We start from the raw sequence: 13,962 nt of genomic DNA on the forward strand, positions 1-13,962 counted from the left end.
GCGACAAGTGCTCCTCGAGCCGCGCAGCTTGACCAGGCCCCTGCTCCTTTGGCTCCGGGAACTCGCAGCTCTGCTACTCTGCCTCTCCTCTCGTCCACTCCCCCCTCGGCTCCTGACCACTTGGTCTGCGCCATCTGCATTCGCTGTGTGCCGGGCCCGCCCGCACTGCGGGGGAGAGGCGGGGAGCCGCCCACGCCGTGCTCCGCGCTCGGCTTCGCCGTCTCCCTGGGACGCGCGCGGGCAGCGCGGCGCGCGGGAGCCGGGCGGGCAGCCATGGCGTGGCGGGCGGGGAGGTAGCCGGGCGGGCCGCGGGGAGCGCAGGGGCCGCCATGGCCCGGCGGCGGCGCCGCGCCTGCATCGCGCTGTTCTTGGTGCTGCTCTTCGCCTTCGGCACCCTCATGGGCCTGCGCACGCTCAAGGCTCCGGACGGACTGCCGGCGCTGGGCCCCGGCCTGGAGCTGGCGCCCTTTGAGCGACGCCCGGAGGGAGCCCCCGCGCCCGCCGCCCGGGCCCCGGCCGCCCCCGCCGCGCCGCCCCCGCCGCAGCCGCCGCCCCGCACCGCTGGCCCGGGCAGTCCCCCGGGCCCGGCCCCCGCGGAGGCCGAGCCCGCCCCCGGGCAGAGTCTGCGCGTCTACTCGGACCTGCACGCCTTCTACTACTCGTGGTACGGGAGCCCGCGGCGTGAGGGCCACTACATTCACTGGGACCACGTCATGGTGCCGCACTGGGACCCCAAGATCTCGGCCAGCTATCCCCGCGGCCGCCATAGTCCTCCCGACGACTTGGGCTCCAGCTTCTACCCGGAGCTGGGGCCCTACAGCTCCCGGGACCCCGAGGTGCTGCGGGAGCACATGACCCAGCTCAAGGAAGCCGCCATCGGTGAGTTCCCCCCACCCCCGGGGAGGCCCTGTTCCCCAGTCTCACCCTTCCTCAGTTTTCACACCCCATCTCCCGCTGGTCCTGTCACCGGGACTCTGGTCCCACTCACCCTTCAGCCTGGCTTCCTACTCCCTCCCTTCTATTTTCATTCAGCACTTACCACGCGGCGCCCTCCCCCCTCCTAGTATTAAGACTCCTCCATCTCTGCCACCTGACCCCTCACAGCAGGGCCCTTTCATAGGGCGGAGCTGCCTGGAGGGCCAGTGGAAGAAGGCATTTGCTCCGAGCTGTCCCAAGTAGGGACAGCAAGGAGAGGGAGAAAGTCTTCATCTCTTGGGCTTCTAGGCTTGGGTAAGTGAGGACTGGGCATCCTGACTCTGTAGGAATGGGGTTCAGAGGAGCCATGCCTAGGATGGCAATGCTTTCACACCAGATACAGGATAGGGCAGCAACCCTTCCAGTTCTTGCTGGCTGCAGAAACAAAGTTTGCCCATATTGCATGACGAACCCAGCTGTTTGCATTGGGGGGTGGGGTGAGGGGTGGCAGGAGCTTTTCTTCAAGTACTCTGGTTGCAAAGAGGTCCCTGGGAGACTCTTTTGTAGGCAGGCTTGGGTGGGGAAGCTCACTTCCTTCAGACTGTGTCACTGAATTCTCCTGGATTTTAGAACACATTTCAATTTATCTAGAGATGGTTAGTGAATGGGGAGGGGGTGTTTGAATGACAGAGACAATGGTGGGAAGTATTCACAGAGAAGTACCACAGAGGCTATTCCTCAGGATTTTACAGTCTGAAGAGGCAGTCGAGGCAAATGTTATTTCCCTCGGAAGGCATGAGGGGACTTCCGCATGGGGCTCCTCTCCCTGCGGGAACTTAGAGGTGTCCTTCTTCTCCAGAGAGTACTGTGGCTTCCAGATGGGTGTGGCATTATCCACTCATTTCCTTTTGTTCTACTGCTTGCCGATGCAAGCGGAAGCCCGCGTCCTCCTGACTTTTCTCAGGCTCCTTCCCTGCCTGATGTGCAAAGGTTCCCGCTGGCGCTGTGCTTCAGCACCGTGGGCGTGGACAGCTCCGGGAAGCTAGACTCTGGGATTCGATCTGCAGGAAGTGAAGCTGGCAGGAGCCTCGCTCAAGGTTTCATTCAGAAACCATTTTGCAGTTGGAGACAGTCTGGGAGGAAATGCATCTCTGTTGCGGGGGTACTGTGTGTCTCTGAAGTAGCTTCTGTGTTGTGACTCAGGCGTCCTGGTCTTGTCCTGGTACCCACCTGGTATGGCTGATGATAATGGGGAACCCTCAGATGACCTGGTACCCGCCATTCTCGACACCGCCCATCAGTACAACATCCAGGTGAGTGTCCAAGAATACGTCAGGTGCTCTTTGGCCCATTCTGGAGATTTCCCCTTCTTTGCCCACAGGGTTAGTTTTTGGCTTTAGCCCACATATGGCAGATACACAGCAAGCGTGGTGTTGGGGGTGCGGTTCTAATAAATAGCACCTGTCCCTCTTATTCTCTTGAATTTTGGGGGGAAAAACTGGGAAAACTAAATTTAGGAGAAATGGGAAGACTGAATAAGTATCACTGTGATAGAGGTTAGGTTGGAGACCCTGACTCTGGATAGAGGGCAGGCAAGCGCCAAACGTCTCAGATCCCTAATAGGAGGCAGTGCTGGGCCTCAAGGAGGGGAGTATAGACAGGCAGGTGCACTTTCAAGATGATGGGGTGGAGCTAAACATGTCCAGTTATTTTCCCCAAATGAACCAAATAAGTTATTCCCCTCTCCTGGGGTGAAGGAAAAGAAACAGCAGAGCTGAGCCCCATCCCTATTCCTGAGCCCATCACTGACATGTTAACAGATCAGAGCACCTTCGCCGGACAGCTTCAGCACGCTTGTTCCCATGGTTTCAGATAGCTAGTGCCAATCATATGGAGCTGGCACATAAGCTTAAACCAATTAGCCATCCAGTGACATCCCATGGGAATGATTCCCAGATGCCCTGCTGTGGGAGGTGGCCAGGCTTCTTGCTCCTCTTTTTCCGACCCTAAGGGCAGTGGCTGCTTTTATCTCTGTTATGCCCACTGTTGCCAAGCCTCCTCCTCCAAGCCCCAGTGGAGCATGAGCCTTATTATGGGTTGTGGCTTGTGGGCAGATACTCACCTGACCAGTACCTCCTCTGTTTGTGGCAGGTGGCCTTCCATATCCAACCCTACAAGGGCCGGGATGACATCACTCTGCATGACAACATCAAGTACATCATTGACACGTAAGGCTGCTATGGAGCCTGGATCTTGATGGGGACCAAAAAGGGGGGCGGGGATAGACTTAGAGGAGTAGGTCGAGAGACACCAGGGAAGAATGCCGGTGTCCTCAGCAGCTCCTTCCCAGTAATACAGTATTAGGCTTGGAGTCAGCAACCTGGGTTTGAATTCCAGTTCTGCAGCCTCCAATCTGTGATCTGATGCAAGCCTCTTAACCTTTGAGTCTCATGAGAGTTACAGAAGTTAAAATATGTGAAAGTGGCTTGTACAGTGCTTGTGGTTTCATTCATTCATTCAAAAAATATTTTGAGTGCCTTCCGGTGTCTGGGCTCTGTCCTGAGCCCTGGCTGTACGGTCATGGGTAGGGCTAGCAAAGGTGACGTTCTAGTGTGTCACTGCAGTGAGGCACACAGTAGATAAACATGAAAAATCACATAGTGACCCATGCTATGAGAAAGTGATAGTAAAGAATAGAGCAGGGTACTGTGTTACAGCATGCCCGAAAATGGGTGCTAGACTTTAGATCGAGTGGGCAAGGGAGCCTGAGGAGAGGAATGTGTGAGCTAACACCTGAAGGGAGTTAGCTCTGCAAAGATCTGCGGCAGAAAATTCCAGGCAGAGGGCTGTCAGATCGAAAGGACCATAATGGGACAAGCTTGACAGCAGAATAAAAGGCTGTGTAGCTGATATGTGGAGATGGGGTAATGCAGGGATGGAGGTGGGGAGGGCTAGATCAAGTAGGAGGGGCCTTGCCCGTCTCTGTTAGGAGCGGTTGGATCTGGTTCATGCCTTAGAAAGAGAGTGGGTTATAGGGAGCCAGAAGTGGGAGCCTGGAGACCCAGTGGCTAGCTGCTCCTGTAGTCCCAATGGGAGAGGAGATTGGTGTGCTGTGGGACTGGAAGTGAAACTTTAATGGAGGAAGGTTGAGGCTGAGGAGAGGAGGGTGGGAACTAGGTTCTTGCTATGAGGCATGAAGAGTGCAAGCACGGGGAAGGGCTGGATCCCAAATCACACTTGGGCATCAGGACCTGATCCATGGCTTGCCTGACAGCTGAGCTGGCTGCCCCCCTCCCAGGCCATGAGCTCAGGTTCTTCTCCCTCCTGCTCCTCAGGTATGGCTCCCATGGTGCGTTTTATCGCTATAAGAACAGCATGGGTAAGAGCCTTCCACTCTTTTATATCTACGACTCCTACCTGACATCCCCTGAGGCCTGGGCCCACCTCCTGACACCCAACGGGCCCCACTCCATCCGCAACACCCCCTATGATGGGGTCTTCATCGCGCTGCTGGTGGAAGAGGGCCACACCCACGACATCCTGGCGGCCGGGTTTGACGGCATGTACACCTACTTCGCCTCCAACGGTTTCTCCTTCGGCTCCTCCCATCAGAACTGGAAGGCTGTGAAGAGCTTTTGTGATGCCAACAACCTCATGTTCATCCCCAGCGTGGGACCTGGCTACATTGACACCAGCATCCGGCCCTGGAACAACCACAATACTCGGAACAGGGTCAACGGCAAGTACTATGAGACAGCCCTGCAGGCAGCCCTGACCGTGAGGCCCGAGATCGTCTCCATCACGTCTTTCAATGAGTGGCACGAGGGCACCCAGATCGAGAAGGCCATCCCCAAGAAGACGCCAACACGTCTGTACCTGGACTACCTGCCTCACCAGCCCAGCCTGTACCTGGAGCTGACTCGCCGCTGGGCAGAGCACTTCATCAAAGAGAAGGAGCAGTGGCTGATGTGAGGAGCCTGGCCACGAGGTGCCGATGTCCTGGCCTCCCCGGAAGGTGTCACCGTGTGGGGCTCAGCTGTGGTTGGAGACACTCGCTGGCCTCCCACGTTAGCAGTGGGGCGCCTCTGGGTGGGCCATCGAGCCTGGGCCGGTGGGGACCAGAGCTTCCTCCTCAGGATTGTGGCACTGGGGTGCTCTGTAGGGGTGGGAAGTGAGGCAGGGCTCCCAAGAGGGACCCAGAGAGGCTGGCAGGTGATTGGACTCAGCCCAGGGCCACTCCACAACCTGGAGAAACACTTTAGAATTATCCCTTTGAGCTTGAACTCAGCAGGTTGGTGTTGCGTAGCAGTCCCCAGGTCACGGCTGTCAGGAGGGTTCAGGGCTCTGGGCAAGCAGGTGCCCTGCTCCCTCTCTGGCCTTCTTTCCATAGCATTTGTCTTCTCCAAGTGAGGGAACCATATCTGAGACTTCCCAAAAGGGAAATTTTAGGTTTAAGCCCTTCCCAGTAGACCCCTGAACACAACGATCAGGAAATAACCCTGAGCATTTGTACACTCATTCAGCACATACTAATGGAGCACCTACTATGTGCTAGGCGCTAGGGAGAGACTTCATACGGGAAGGTTCTTTTCTTCTAGAAGCTTACAGGATCCAGCTTTCCTTATTTGGCGTGGCCTTGTCGCTAGTGCCTGAGCAGTTTTTCCTTTTTTGCCGTTTTCTCCAGTGCTGGGAGTTCAGTTTTTTCCTCCTCTAAGAAAATACCTCTGTGCCCCAGAGCCCATATTTCCCCAGATGACCATCTAGCTCCAGGGAGAGGACCAGGACATCCTCCCTCCCTCTAGCTGCCTAAACTGAATGAGGCCCACTCGGTGGGGCCATTTTCAGTGCTACTGTGATTTGTAGTAATTAAATATAACATGGTCTTCTCAAGTAAGCATTCCTTCACTCTCATCAGGCCTTCCTGAACTCTGAGCCCTCCCTCAAATGCTGTGACAGACACATGAGATGGGCTGGCCAGTGTCAGCACAATGAAGAGTGAGTTTGCTTAAGAAACCAGGAGTATAAAGAAGATTTTTAGAGGGGACATTTAATAGTGCATATTTACAAATAAATGAATCTACTCATTGTGGGGGTCCTCAGGGCAGGTCCTGGAACACCTTCTTGGCCAGATTTAGGAGCTACTTGGAAATATGTGCATTACTTTATAGGCTCAAGCTTGAATCCCACTTGTGGGACCAGGGTGCAAGGCAGGAGGGGAGGAAATGGGGCCTACGGATTACCATGGGACCCCCAGCTCCCGTGAGGTAATGGGCACTGGATGCCATGGTGGACAGGGCAGATCAGAACAGGAGCACAGTGCTGCACGGTGCCCTGCAGTACTTCACAGAAACAAGAAACACCAAGGCTTCATTTCACACACACACGGTTTGAAAAATACTAAAAATATGGCAAGCTCAGGGTCAGGAGCAGTAATTCTCATTCATTACAGCCTGGTCAGTTCTTTCAAAGACTAATCTGTAGTGAGAGCCATAAAGATGTTCATACACTTTAACCCTAATTTAATCCTAATCCCTGAGGAAATAATTCAAAAGAAGAAAAATAAACTATTTACAAAACATTTTCTATTAAAGAAAAACAAGGTTCAAATAACCAAGAATAATTCTGTTTAACACTTGGCATACATATGAATAAAGGCTCTGAGTACATACCGGATTCAATAAAGGTATTGTAGGCATAACTCATTATAATTTATTTTATGAATAAATAAGAAAAAAAGCCACTGGCTGAAAAGAGTAGTGAAGATTTGTTTTCCCATATTCTTTTGATTTGGCCTTCCCCAGCCCCGCCCCCTGCCAACTGAGCTCACTTCCCACCATTAGTCCAGAATGCTGACTCTCTCCACCAGGCCTTAAGGCACACCACACCACCGGCCTCTCCGGTTTGGAGAAAACAGTGTCGGGCCTGTGGCTCAACAGTCTTTATCCTACTCTAGGTCCAGCTTCAGGTGCCTAAATACATGTCTTTGGTCACTGGAGACTTAACAGCACCAGCTGGTGCTCTGGCTGATTTGGACCTTAAATGCCACTACCTACCAGAGAGGGGGCTCTGACTGGATTCCATATCTGTTCCTCAAATTACTTCTCAAAAAATTTTTTTTAAAAAAGAAACTTATCAGAACAAGGCCATCCAAGGAATGTTCTCAAACAAAATCTCTAAGTCAGCTTTTGGCTGATACATGAAATCACAGATAATAAATAGGACCTCCCCCACCAGGTGTTAGACGAAACCAGCAGCTTCTGGGACTTGGTGTGCAGTATTCAGAAAGACACAGTGCCTTCAGGAGTCAGGACTAATGATGCTGCAGCCCCAGTGGCCTCTCTCAATGAGGCCGTGCCAGTCCCCAGTGGATAGACACATAGTGTCCAGCACCAGTCCTTGGGCCTTCCCCCTACCCAAGATGCAAAAGCACGATCAGTGTGAGGGGAGGAGCCCGTACTTCTGTTGGAGGATGGCTGTGGTACTCTCCAGGGCACTGAGAAAGAAAAATGGAGGGCAGTTAAAGTCTGACTTCTCAAAGCCCCGAGCCCACCAGAGTCTGCTGATCAGTGACCTCTAAACCCTCAGGTCTTAAATATGCTCTCGTCACCAAACCTGTGATGAATCCTTTGAATCCTCAAAAAGCCAGCAAATGCCAGCAAACTCAGTCCATCCACCACTTCTCCAAACCTGCCCACCCAACCCAGGACAAGATAGGAGTGCCAATCCTTATTTTATTAAGGCCTTTTGGTTCCCCACCTTCCAACCTTCCTCAAATTCTTTCCCCATGCCATAGCAGACTCACCAGCCTGGACGAATGATGCCAAACTTTCCAGGTACAGACAAATCAACCACCGTTGAGCCCAGGCGATACTCAGGGCTCTGGCCTTTCCCAATTGGTCCCCCATCAATGACCAGGGACAACTGAGGCCAAAGGTCCTGGAACTCCTGAGAAGAGGGAGAGGAAGATCATGGACACCACCTCTGGCATCCACAATGATGTCACTGTGCACGCAACGTGCACAAGGAGACGAAGCCCGCACACGTCTAAAACAGGAGGCATCTTCCTCTAAGCAGGGAAGCAACCTCCTTCAGTTAACCTCCTTCATCTAGGACATAGCATCCTATGGGGTTTGGAGCTGCCCCAGGTTAGCACTTCAAGGAACACCTATCTAGAGCTTTAAAAAAAAAAACCTCACTGTGCCAAGAGGAGCTTACACACAGGGCTTCTGTTAGGGACATACAGGTCCGATGACCGGAGGTCTAGGTGGATGTCCAAAGATGTAGGCTTTCACCCTGAACTTTCGCCCAAACTTCTGAGTCAGAAGTTTTCACAAGTTACATCATTCAGGGCATCTCCTGGCTCTCAGGAGAACTCTGGGTAAGGTCAGGGAGAGGAAGGCAGGGTGCATTCTGCACATGTGTGACACCAGCTCTCAATCCTCGGGTTGTGGGAAGGCTAGCCCCTCCGAAATTCGTGATCTGAACTGTTAACTGGCTTAGAGCATCACCCACTGTCCCCGCCACCACCACTCACGAAAACCCTGCAGTGGTGGCTAAGCCCGGGCATTTGGGATGGAGGAGCCTAACCACCAGTTACTGTACTGGTACTTGTTTGCTGACAAGAACACCCCCACCCCTATCGCCACTGCCTCAGGCATAGCCACCAGGTAAAGCTTGCAGTCCCAGAATAAGACAGGGTGCTGGACTCTCAGTTTATAAGGCCCCTGAAGCCACTCTCTAGGTCTGGACATGGAAAACCCCCATCACTGTGCTGTGTTTTACATTTAAGTTCAGGAAGAAGAAAAGTGGTAAGTGACATCTTTTTTTTTTTTTTTTTTTAAGATTTTATTTATTTATTTGAGAGCGAGCTCACGTGCACACAGCAGGGATAGTGGCAAGCAGAAGGAGAGGGAGAAGGAGGCTCCCCAACAGGGAGCCTGATGTGGGGCTAGATCCCAGGACCCTGGGATCAGAATCTGAGCCAAAGGCAGACGTTTAACCAGTTGAGCCACCCAGGCGCCCCTGTAACTGTCATTTCTTTGTGTTGTCATTCGTTCCAAGCTACGCAGTCAAGACAGAATTAGGATGGATTCTTTGACCTGGCTAGTGGCCAGGGAAGAGAACAGAGTCAGGAGTCCCTGGGCCAAGTGATTTAACTTTTTGGAGCCTTAACTGTCTTTACAGCACTGTTGTAAAGACTTAGTACCTGACTATGCTTTCCAACAGCTACCACCACAAAAAGAAGGAAAGAATTAGATTCACCGTGACATTCCTTATTATTATAAAGACAACAAGAAGAAAACACCAATTCTTCCCCTCACCTCTCAAGCTTTTCAATTAAACCTTTCCAAGATTCTTTAATTTGGATCCCCCCACCATGCTACCCCACCCCTGCCAACCGGACAGACCTCCCACCATCAGACTAAATGGATGAAACTCCTGCAAGGCGTTCCGGTGAACCGTCAACCCTACTGACTCAGAGGAAACTGTGTCTGGCCTGGTGATGTTTCTGCGGGGAGGGCTGGGTAACTTACCTCGACATTCAGAGAACTGGCCTGGGAGCTCAGGTTGGCACTGGTGAGAGCGAGTGGTCCCCCAAACACCTGGACCAAATCCCGCATGAAGGCATGATCAGGAATCCGGATGCCTACAAGCTATGAGGCAAGGGAAAAGAAGATAGTCAGAAAGGTTGGAAGGGATAGGGAACGGCGCTCGCATGGATCCTAGTGAAAGCCAGATGGCAGAAGTCTGGGGACACAGGAGAAACTCTGACTCACAGGAGTAAAGGGATTCAGGTCCTTATTGAGCTCCTCCGACCGTTCCAACACCAGGGTCACTGGTCCCGGTAGTAAGTCTTTCAGGAGTCCCTCAGGTACTCTCACATGGCAGTACCTGAAAAACAGAGATGGCACAAATCTACCCAAGAATGAAGGGTCTCTGCTGGTCCTATTCCAGACGGTAGACAGATCTAGAAAAGGGGAACCTGGGACCACAGTGGGATCTGTCTTCCCTCTTCACCTCCCTAAGAGTTTGAGAAGGCAGTGCTCCAGAGGAACACCCACGGCTTGGAGCCCACATGCCTCTGGTCTCCGGGACTACAACAGCTACACCGTTATCACGCTCCGTGTTTCATTTTCTTCCAGGCATCCCCATAGCGTTCGTTTCCTTTGTTGCCGTTTTTAAACCGTAGGAGTCCCGACCCCCTCCCCTCATCATCACATAATCGCCGGGAGGATAGGGACCCTGCCTGCCTCGTTCATCGCTGCACCCCAGCACCTCTCTCAGGGACTGGAAGACGTGAAGTGCTCGATACACATTTCCAGTTCCGGATTCCTGGGTGAGCCTGGACAAGCCCCTCCCGCTCTCTGCGCCTCAGTCTCCCAAGCCTGTCACCGGAAGCCCCTCCCGCGGTGCCGCCCCCAGCGGGGCCGGGTCGGGGCGGCCTCACCTGTAGACGTCGGCCACGCGGCCCAGGCAGACGGCCAGCGGCTTGGCCTCGCTGCGGCCCTTGAGACGGTACACAGCGCCCAGTGCCGTAGAGCAGCTCGCCGAGCAGGCCAGGCCGTACAGCGTGTCGGTGGGGACGGCCACCACGGCGCCGGCGCGCAGCTCGGCCACGGCGGCCCGCAGCGCCTCGGTCCAGCCGGCGCGCTCCGGACTTGCGGCCCGCACGGCCCCGCTCCCTGGGAGCCGGAACAGCCGGGCCCCCGGCGCCGCCGGAGCGGGGCTCGGCGGGCGGAGGAGGCGGCCCCTCCGGGCGGAGCCCGCCGGCCCCTCGCTCAACCCCACGCTGGCAGCCACCGCGGCCCTCAGCCCCCTGCACGGACGCGCCGGAGACATCCGCCAGGGCCCGCTTCCGGGAGGAAGTGACGCGCCCAGTCAGCTTCCGGCCGGGGAGGCTCGGCCCCACCTCCGCGCCGGGCAACTTAAAGGGACCGCGACCCCCAGGAGGATTGAAGGAGACCGGTGGGGACGGGGCGGGGCGCAGCTTTGCGGAGCCCTAGAGCAGCGCTGGGGAGGGGGGCGGCCGAAAGGGGGGCGGTGGTCGGGCCGCGCAGGCGGAGATGGAATGGGGCCCGGGCTCAGACTGGTCACGGGGGTGAGAGGGGGCCCGTCGGGGCGGGGGGGGAAGGGGCTCGGACCCCGCGCGAGCGCCGGCCCTGACCGTGTGTCTCTCGCTCTCTCCCGGGCAGGGAGGCTGCCGGCGTGGACCGTGGGAAGGCGGGGCTGGGGCTCGGCGGGAGGCCACCCCCGCAGCCGCCCCGGGATGAGCGCGCCCAGCAGCTGCTGGACGCGGTGGAGCAGCGGCAGCGGCAGCTCCTGGACACCATCGCCGCCTGCGAGGAGATGCTGCGGCAGCTGGGCCGCCGGCGCCCGGAGCCGGCTGGTGGCGGGGTCAGTGCCCACCCCGGGCTGGGCCTGGGAGGTGGGAACTGCCCCGTGGCTGGACTTGCTAAGCCCTAGCTTCCCCTGGAGGGTGGAAGAGTGTCCCCACCGCCTTACCCCGAACCTCCTTTCATCTGGGCGAGAGGCTTTGAAAAAGTTGTGCTATCCAAATGCCAAGTGGCCATGTCCTTGCGGGGCCTAATCCAAGGCCTTTCCTCCCAGCCTCATTTTTCCTTTCTGTTCCAACCAGAACGTCTCAGCCAAACCCGGAGCACCTCCCCAGCCAGCTGTCTCCGCCAGAGGTGGCTTTCCAAAGGATGCTGGCGATGGAGCTGCGGAGCCCTGAGCATCCCTGATGGGCGCCCTGACTTCTTTCCCTCCCGGGGCTGGTGGCTGAACTCTGAACAACTCCCTTCAATAAAGGGGCCAGTCTTCACTGGCAGTGGCTGGTACTTGGCTCTCAGCCTGGGGTGGCAGCTCTGCTAGCAGCTGGGTTCACTCCCACTTCATCCTGGCTGAAGGCAGTGCTGAGCTTTGAAATGTAGCCAACGAATACCCTGTCTGATTACCCGGATTTGGGCAGATCAGCAGTGCTCTCCAGAGTGGTCTGGCCTGCTTTGGGGGATCCAGGTGGTGTTACATGTCCATTTCATGCTTTGGGGGCTCCTAGCCCCGCAAAACACTTTTAGCAGAGCCTTGATTAAAAGGAAACCTGCAGACTCTCCTGGTGACCGACCTTTCCTTTCTGTCCCCCAAGACTCAGCTGGGGAGGGGAGAGGGTGGTAAGCAGAGGAAAATCATCAACCGTGGGTAGGTTTGGGAAGAAATGCCACAGATACTACCAGATTTAAATAAGCATTTAATTAGGATTTCATTAGTATTTAATATTGCTTTTTCAATTCCAAAAAGTTAAATTTTCACTTCTTAGCAGATATTTTAAAGTACAATATTAAGTTTATACAAAATGAGCAATTAAGCAAACACCATTATTTCACATTCTTCAAAAATACAAATTCATATTTACTTTTTTGGGTTTGGAGGTTTCTTCCTTTGGAAGTACTGAACCTGTAACGTTTTCATATCGCTCGGTGGAAGTCCGTTGTTCCCATGTTTCACACTTCAATAACTTTGATAGGCTTTCACATAATCCAAATAAAACCATTTGAGATTTAAAAAACTGTCACCAAGACCTCCGGCCAATGACTACTAGTGTGTGTCAGAAAAAGAAGGCTCTCTGTGGGTCTTGCCTTTCCTGGCCAGATGTGAGCCAGGGATTCAGCAAAATCCTGTTTCCAGCCACCTTCCCCAAAAAGGGACTTGGAAGAGTTGACAGGGAAAGGAACAGCCACCTTGAACTCTGACCCTCCACCCCCACATTCTCCAAAACACAACAAAGGATGTAGACTGTTGAACCAAAGGCGCCTCAGGGAGGCCTAAGGACGTGGGAGAAGGGCAAGAGAGGCCTCTGACTTGGCACCACTATGAGAATAACAAGGATATTGCAAAAAACACCCCTGGGTTTTGGTGAAAAAAGGTTTTATGAAAAATTTTCCCATAAGAAAAAGAGTAGAAACTGCATTGAGCTGAGAAAGTGACACTACATTATCACCCAATTTTTTGGCCCAGCAGGCACACCACCAAAAGGGCAGTGTGTGGTTTTAAACTTTGCTTCCAGTAAAAAAAGCTTGTACTATGTACACATTGACGTAAGATCCAGTTTAATTTGCATTTTTCAGTGCAGACTGAGAAGCCCTCTGGAACAGGAGTAACAGTGAAAAATGCCCCAACGGTGATCATCAGCTTCCCCAAGGGGCATGAGAGGAAACACAGGACCCTCCCTGTCCCCCAAAACTATGCAAGAGGAAACAGGCCAAACTGACTACCAACCAGAAATATGCAAAATTCCGTTTTGTCGCCTCCCCCCGCCCCCACCCCAATATTAGGGAATGGACAACTTCCCATCTATGTCACAGCAGGTCCATTTGCATATTGATCTGTGGAAATCCTTCTGCTTTGGCTGAAGTGTTCTGTCAAAACTTCTCTATTCTACTGTAGCCTGAGAATTGAAGATAAAATGGGGGGGGTACTCCCCCCCCAACAAAAGGGAAATATGGGGGAAGGAAGAAAGTCAAAAAAGCAGATTATTAACAGCTTTGTTTACTGGATTTAATGAAGGCTGGAGACCTTTTTTCTTAAGGAACCGACGCGGGTGGTGAGGGGAGCAGTAGGAAAATGGCTCATGTTGCCCGCTCCCCCACTACCACCACAACCTCCCAGACATGTTTCTGATTGGTGGTGGAGGAAAATGTTAACTCCAGCAATACAGTTGCAGTTCCACAAATCAATGGTTTCAGTGACTTTGGAGAAGTCTTTAAGGACAATGAACGTGATTACAAATAGAAAAGTCTAGAAGGTGCCAGGTTTCTACTAGGACAACCTGTTCCTTCCTTTCAGGCATCACTTTGTAATGGTGAAGGTGGGGTAAGATGGCAAGGGACCAAGAAGTGATGAGAAAGGGCCTCAACAGTCAGCAGAAGAAAACAGGACCCGCAACAGTTCTTCAGAGAGCCTGAGGGGGCGCCCTTGGGCACACAGGGAAGGCTTGCATAGATTGAAGCAGTTGCTGAGAATGCATAATAGTGTTTCCCTATAGACAGCCTC

General features: G+C 53.9%; 3 protein-coding genes across 6 annotated transcripts; 2 read left to right on the plus strand and 1 right to left on the minus strand.

The window, feature by feature from the left end:
• Positions 1–234: 234 nt before the first annotated feature.
• Positions 235–6,613, plus strand: MANEAL (mannosidase endo-alpha like). 3 transcript variants are annotated; one of them, XM_032877306.1, is made up of 5 exons: positions 235–879; positions 2,119–2,228; positions 3,067–3,143; positions 4,251–4,294; positions 4,528–4,681. In XM_032877306.1, the coding sequence occupies exons 1-5, from the start codon at positions 330–332 to the stop codon at positions 4,554–4,556; spliced, it is 810 nt and encodes a 269-aa protein (XP_032733197.1). In that variant the 5' UTR covers positions 235–329; the 3' UTR covers positions 4,557–4,681. The 3 variants fall into 3 exon arrangements, with proteins under 3 accessions (XP_032733197.1, XP_032733196.1, XP_032733198.1); XM_032877305.1 differs by having other exon boundaries at positions 242–879; positions 4,251–6,613; XM_032877307.1 differs by lacking the exons at positions 235–879; positions 3,067–3,143 and having other exon boundaries at positions 2,158–2,228; positions 4,251–6,613.
• On the minus strand, positions 6,602–10,763 carry YRDC (yrdC N6-threonylcarbamoyltransferase domain containing). The gene is made up of 5 exons (XM_032877308.1): positions 10,364–10,763; positions 9,693–9,807; positions 9,450–9,569; positions 7,718–7,860; positions 6,602–7,408 (listed from the first exon to the last, which is right to left on the minus strand). The coding sequence occupies exons 1-5, from the start codon at positions 10,753–10,755 to the stop codon at positions 7,348–7,350; spliced, it is 831 nt and encodes a 276-aa protein (XP_032733199.1). The 5' UTR covers positions 10,756–10,763; the 3' UTR covers positions 6,602–7,347.
• CUNH1orf122 (chromosome unknown C1orf122 homolog) lies at positions 10,751–12,020 on the plus strand. Of its 2 annotated transcripts, none has more exons than XM_032877310.1 (3): positions 10,751–10,881; positions 11,109–11,310; positions 11,552–12,020. In XM_032877310.1, exons 2-3 carry the CDS (start codon positions 11,263–11,265, stop codon positions 11,645–11,647), a joined length of 144 nt encoding a protein of 47 aa, XP_032733201.1. In that variant the 5' UTR covers positions 10,751–10,881; positions 11,109–11,262; the 3' UTR covers positions 11,648–12,020. The 2 variants fall into 2 exon arrangements, with proteins under 2 accessions (XP_032733201.1, XP_032733200.1); XM_032877309.1 differs by lacking the exon at positions 10,751–10,881 and adding an exon at positions 10,894–11,014.
• Positions 12,021–13,962: the final 1,942 nt, after the last annotated feature.

The sequence above is a fragment of the Lontra canadensis genome, unplaced genomic scaffold (genome assembly GCF_010015895.1).
Source record: "Lontra canadensis isolate GAN:19392208 unplaced genomic scaffold, GSC_riverotter_1.0 scaffold60, whole genome shotgun sequence".
NCBI lineage: Eukaryota > Metazoa > Chordata > Mammalia > Carnivora > Mustelidae > Lontra > Lontra canadensis.

Coding starts and splice junctions, on each gene's coding strand:
- CUNH1orf122 (XM_032877309.1), top strand. CDS start 10,980: ATGGAATGGGGCCCGGGCTCAGACTGGTCACGGGG. Junction 11,015..11,108: donor GGCTCAGACTGGTCACGGGG/GTGAGAGGGGGC, acceptor TCTCCCGGGCAG/GGAGGCTGCCGGCGTGGACC. Junction 11,311..11,551: donor CGGAGCCGGCTGGTGGCGGG/GTCAGTGCCCAC, acceptor TGTTCCAACCAG/AACGTCTCAGCCAAACCCGG.
- YRDC (XM_032877308.1), bottom strand. CDS start 10,755: ATGTCTCCGGCGCGTCCGTGCAGGGGGCTGAGGGCCGCGGTGGCTGCC. Junction 9,808..10,363: donor CGCGTGGCCGACGTCTACAG/GTGAGGCCGCCC, acceptor TCTGTTTTTCAG/GTACTGCCATGTGAGAGTAC. Junction 9,570..9,692: donor ACCTGAATCCCTTTACTCCT/GTGAGTCAGAGT, acceptor CTTGCCTCATAG/CTTGTAGGCATCCGGATTCC.
- MANEAL (XM_032877305.1), top strand. CDS start 330: ATGGCCCGGCGGCGGCGCCGCGCCTGCATCGCGCTGTTCTTGGTGCTG. Junction 880..2,118: donor GCTCAAGGAAGCCGCCATCG/GTGAGTTCCCCC, acceptor GTTGTGACTCAG/GCGTCCTGGTCTTGTCCTGG. Junction 3,144..4,250: donor ATCAAGTACATCATTGACAC/GTAAGGCTGCTA, acceptor CCTGCTCCTCAG/GTATGGCTCCCATGGTGCGT.